This window comes from Psittacula echo, assembly GCF_963264785.1.
Source record: "Psittacula echo genome assembly, chromosome: 1".
Classification (NCBI taxonomy): Eukaryota; Metazoa; Chordata; class Aves; order Psittaciformes; family Psittacidae; genus Psittacula; species Psittacula echo.
Genome location: NC_137735.1, coordinates 106,205,757 through 106,211,756, shown reverse-complemented (window position 1 = coordinate 106,211,756; position 6,000 = coordinate 106,205,757). Strand labels below are relative to the sequence as shown.

Below are 6,000 nucleotides of genomic sequence, written 5' to 3'. Positions count from 1 at the left end.
TTTTTCTCAAAACATTATTGTTATGGTGTTCCAATGCAAATCCTTGCTCCCAGAGCTGTATGCTTTATTTTTACTTTTGACTACAAAAATTGCAATTCTGAAAAGGACAAGGAATCACAAACTGCTTCATTTGAGAATTACAATACCTTATTTTACAAGTGTAGTGTGTGCAATTCATCATTTCAATGAAATTTAATAGTTACAAATAAACTGTGTAAGTACAGTACGTTCTACAGAAAGCAACATGGATAATCAATATTCTACCATTTGAAACAAAAACAATAAATAAAAGGTTTAAGTATTAAAACTAAGAAAAAAGTATTCCTGTACACTGTACAGTATCTTTTGGTTAAAGCTTCTTAGCAAAAATATAGTGTTTTAAGCATTCCAGTTACAGATGGTTCAATATTAAAATTACAAGGTTTCCCCATCATGAAAAAAATATTGCATTTTTCCATAGGTGCATCAGAAGAAACTGTCTGTCTCTGAACAAGGCTTCAGTCTTTAGAAATATATAGACAATAAGTATGAATTCAAATGAGACATTACAAAATTATAATACAGTACTGAGGATGTATGGTTGTTGTGCATTACGGATTTTACATTCCTTCTTATTTTGAAAAAGCAAAACTAGAGAGCCCATTGTATATCACTGAGTTCCGCTGGATCCCCAAGTCCTCCATCAGCCTCCAAGTAGTTCATAAGAGCTGTCATAGCAGTGTCATCATTTTCACATATTGCATCAAAGTCCAGCTGAGAACTACCACCTATAAAATTATTAAAACGTTAATGTAAGCAGTAGAAAGCATGAAGAATATGGTAACTTTCAAAACATATTTGTTTTTAAATAGCACCTTCGTTTGAAGTCAAGGTAAACATATGTTAAAAAAAAATAATCAAGTAATAGAAATAATGGCTATCCACAAACAGTTACAAGGACATAGATCACTTGATTTAAGACAATGACTTAAGTCTTGCTGATCCCTTGGACTACCTCCAACTGCTAGCTAACAAAACTTGTATCCATGCAGTAAAGTTCATGTCACTGAAGTAGAAAACTGCATTCTACTTTACGTCACTTCAGTGGGAAACACAGTTGTATACCTGAATTCTCCTCTGATCTACTCCGCCAGACGAACTCCTGAACATTAAGAGTTACTATGTGTTAGCTCTAGAAATAAACACTATACCCTTGCCTTTAACAAAAGTAAGGTAAAATGCTTTGGCTCAAGTATCAATGAAAAACATTTCCTTGCCTATCTTGGATAACTGTTGTTGGTTTGGATTTCTTTTTCAAACACTTATTTGAGGATTTGCCTTTGTTTTTTTTCCCCCCTTGGGGATTTTCTTTTATACAAAGAGCTCATAGCGAAACTGGAAGAAAGTTATAGGTTATAAATAAATAAAGCTCTAGTAATGGAAATGAAAGAGGGAGATGGAAACGTTTCTAAGAGATGAAATACAGCAAAAGCATAAACATTACTTTTATAGCATTTTGCCTTTTATATTAAAAACAACACAATGGAATTCTCCTCTTACAAGGCCAGGGAATTCTATATCCAGACAAACTGCTGCTTTAGTGCACACTTGAACTAAGGGATAGGGAAAAATAAAATTCTTTCTAAAACATTTTGACCAGCCCTTTGTATTGACTATTCACAGCTTGCAGTTAAGAAAGAGATGAAGTGCTTAAAGGACAAAAGTTTACAAGTTCACAAACTACAACGTTCCATTATAATGCACTGAAATTCTCTATTTTCTGCAAAGAGAACTAGTAAGTACCTAATTAAAACTGTGGCATGCAAGAATGCAATGGTAAATTTCTATTACACAATGTTATTTTTGTCACAAAAATCAATCACTGACTAAACTTTGCTGTTTGCCTTCCAGTGATAACACATCAGTTTTAAGAGTCCTCTCATCTTCAGACAGACAAATTTCTTTACAATTTATACATGGTTGTAAAGTTGTGCACTTAAAAATTACACCATTATCAGAAATGTCTTCATGTGCAACCCTCAAAATACCTACAAGAGCAACAAATCTTACCCAGAAGAGGTTCATTACTGGGATATGGACTAGCACCCTGGTTTTGTTCTGAAGTCTCTGTAACTTCTGATTCCGAAGGACATAACTGAATCAACTCTTTATTTGGCACCTGAAAGAAGTAGTAAAAAGGACAGAATTAAATCCTGAATTTAGTCACAACTATTGCATTTCAGAAACTTAAATCACTGTCAAAATACTAAGAACTAAATAGAGTAAATGAAAACTATGCAGATCTACTGCATCTAAGAATAATTTTTACATAGCACTGGACTTGGCTTAAATAAAAGGTGCTACTTATACATCTGTATAAGTATACTTTAGAGTGATGGCATCTTCTTTGAGGGCTCAATATTCAGCAACTAGATTCAGCACAACAGAATGTACTGGTATATACATTCCATGTCCTGTACCATAAACTACAAATCCCCAGTGACATCATGGTTGTCAATGTTGACACATTCTGCTAAAAGATAAAAGACCCTCATAGCTCCCATGTTCTATATGCATTAAAGCATATGAATTATAAACTTTTCTCTATTATTTTGCATTTTGTTACCATCATGATAAAAATCTTTGCTCTTCAGAAAGATGAGGCTAGCAACGATAGAGATGGAAGTCATTCTAACCCAAACATACCAGGAAAAAAACCCAACCTTTTTAAAAACCTTTTGTTATTTGTTTCATGTAACTCAAACATGCAATTTAGCAGGAGAGGTTTCTTGGGCTGTCTGACTTGTGCACATTCTATTAGGAAATTAATAAAGTTGAAATGCCTTACAAAAGCATTTTAAGAACAAATGGAATATCAAAGTATAAAATAAAGAAAAACCTTCAATGATTACAATGAAGTTATCCTTATGATGAGATGCTGCAAGATTTAGAGAGTTCAGTATATATGAATTCAACCAACTCTTAGGGAGAAAAACCTGCAGTAAGGCATAGGAGAACTGGTCATAAACAAGGGAGGAAGCCAAAACAATCCCTAGTCCAGAACGGAATTGTTAGGAAATGAAAACTGCACTGGGAAGACAAACTGTCTTTAAATGGAAAAAAAATTACATTCAAAGAAATGCTGATGGAGAAGTAAACGTCTTTTCATACAGTGCGCAACACACAACATACAATATACTTAAGAAAATACCTAATTATTCCATAGATATGGTCAATATCTATAATAGTTATAGTTTGTGGTGTTACCAGCACTACTAGATTAGCAAAATAGCATATTCTATCACTTTTTAGAAGACTAAGCTTTTACTGTTTTTTATTTTTATTTTTTTCAAAGTAAAAATTTTAAATACTCAAGAACTGAGAACATACAGCAAAGACTTTTTAAAAGCGTCTTCAAGAACATTAAAAGGACAAGTTAGAGAAAACAAGAACTGACATTTTATTTATATTTAGGTTGTTAACAGATAAAGACATTTCTACCCTCTAACAGTTTTTTAGCAGAAGTTTTAATGCAATCCCAAATCCAGAAAAGTCCTCATCACATGAATCACATTCATATTTAGCTTACTGGTAGAGCTTCAGCAGAGATCCTAATAACTCAGTGGAGACTGCAGTGCTCTCAGTCTCCGGAATAGACACCTTAAGACTAGAACCGATACCCCTGTAAGTGAGGTTGGAGCTTCTACTGCTGTCATATCTCTCAAAAGATTTTCACAGTTGCCAGTTAGTTGGGCAATACCTTACAGAGCCTTTCACAAAAATGTAAATCATGGTAATTTCATTCCAACATAGGCTTTAAGCTATCTGACATTAACATCTTATTTTCAGATTTTTACAGGCAGTGACATACTCACATTGCTGCAGTTTACAGTTAAAGCTGGAGAAGGTGACTTTCTCAAGAGATGTGATGGACTTAACTCCTCAGATGGTGAAGAATGTAACCTAAAATTGTGTATGTTTAGTTGATTTACCAAGTGACATTGATCAACTGAAAAATAGCCTATTGCAGAACCCACCAGACCTCCCCAGTGATGAAGCACAAGCCAGCTAATCTGAGACAATGCTGTCTTAAATTCTCCTAAAGATTCCAAATCTCCTGCTCCAAGTTTTGGTAACACAAAGAGATCAATAAAGGCCAATGGTCATAATTACTTGAGCACACTTTTATTTTTTCTGTTGAATCACCAGCACTGACAGACCAAAGAGTAACAGTTTCAGAATCACGCATACTGAGACAAATAGGTACATTTCAAATACATCTAGCATACAGACAACATAAGGAGGTTCTGCTAAATGATAGAAAACAACACATCCTTCTAATGTTCCCTCTACTATTATTTTGTTATACCTGTCTTTCCATATTTTCAAATTATTCCAACTAAAAATAAAGACCACTTTTTTTTAGCAGAATTCTTTGAGATACCGCTCAACCTCCCTTACCGAATGTGCCAGATACAAAACTAACAATGAAAGTGTCATACCATGGCCCTTCGAACAGCTTGCTCCCATCTCCCCTTGCTCTTCCTAACTCCCAAAGGACAAGGCTATGGAAAAATTGGGGTACTCTGGATGCTTCTGTTTCTGTCACTTCATCAGATCTGAAACGTGCTAAGGCATTGGAGGAAAGGCAGAAAATGGATGAATAAACAGCCTATCAATAGCTGTTAGTGGTGAATATTTGTTAGTTCCCTATATTCCAATTTCCCATGTGCCATTTGATAAGCAGCACTGACATCTCTAAAAGCCAGGAGAGAAACTCCAGATTGAATAGACTGTTTTAACTGCATTGCTGTAACTGATCATTCATCAGATGCCAATTCAATTCAAATATGGCTGTAAATAGAGCTGTAAGCATAGTCCTGGAGTTTTTAAGAAAACTTGATGATGCCTGATGGACAGCTTGAGAACCATCTGTATCTTACTGGTATTAAAAATGGAGAGAGCAGATTCAGGTAATAAATGCACTCATCCTACTGGATTAGGTTTGTAGTCACAAAGGTATTTGATGAAAAGCAGCTGGTGTTAGCCTCTGTTGATCGCTCTTTTGTCCAATTCTGATTTCCTCAGTGTGTACAAAATGGTAACTTGATTTCATACAAATGAGAAATGAAGAAATAGCATGAAGTTCTGCTCTTCAGCAGGAAACAAATGCAGCATTGTTTTCAGCAACAACTCCAGAAAAGTGAACTACAGCTGGGTGCAAGCAACTACATCCAGACATTTCCAGAAACAGTCAATTCTTACAGACTGCTTGTGGTTCTTAAAAACACAAATACCAGAACTTTCAAGGTGTAGCTTTGAAGAAGATTTTCGCAGGAATACATTCATTCTTTCATCATTCAGCAAATTTAGCATTCATCTACTTCAACTTGTTTCCTTAAGCTGATGACACATACGCTCACATGGATAAGCATTTTCAGCAAAAGTCAGGTCATCTCAATCAAGAACATCACACTGAGGTGAGTGAAGCATCTAGAACAAGAGTCAAATTAAGCTCTTGGGTCATGCCTGGGATCTTAACAGTTAGAGATGAGAACTTCTGCCAACTTCTTCAGTCTTCAGAAAGATATTAATAGGTTAATTTTATTAATAATAAGTGACTCTCCTTCTGTCTAGGTGGTACTGATGAGAGGACATTAACAATGGTATTTCCAAAATGTAACACCCCATCTTCGCTGCTGCTGGTATCAATCCTTTTTTTGTTGTTAGTGCTTTTGTTCCTCCTTGCTGGAGAATTCCAGCAACCTGCCAACATGCCTTGTGGTGGACTTAATTTTTGTTGCTGTTAAGTAGCAATTTTTTTCATCACAACTGAAATATTTATTCTTTTCTTCCTTGCATTGAAAATGAATGTTTCCCTGTTCAGTTTGACTATTCTAGTAAAAGGATGTGGCTTCACAGTTGGAATGCAATACCAGAATAATGGAAACAGAGTAAGAAACATCTACCACTGTAACTCATCACACTCTTCAGCTCTGACCACGGTTTTCACTGTTTCAG

General features: G+C 35.2%; 1 protein-coding gene across 1 annotated transcript in view; it reads right to left on the bottom strand.

The window, feature by feature from the left end:
* Positions 1-491: 491 nt before the first annotated feature.
* Positions 492-6,000, bottom strand: part of BMAL2 (basic helix-loop-helix ARNT like 2) — a gene marked incomplete at its 5' end in the record, with an annotated part of 35,424 nt that continues 29,915 nt past the window's right edge. Inside the window, 3 exons of the mRNA XM_080631986.1 lie at positions 492-767; positions 2,050-2,158; positions 3,855-3,942. Of these exons, the coding sequence (XP_080488112.1) occupies positions 631-767; positions 2,050-2,158; positions 3,855-3,942 (334 nt within the window). The 3' untranslated portion in view covers positions 492-630. The remainder of the gene's footprint in view (positions 768-2,049; positions 2,159-3,854; positions 3,943-6,000) is intronic.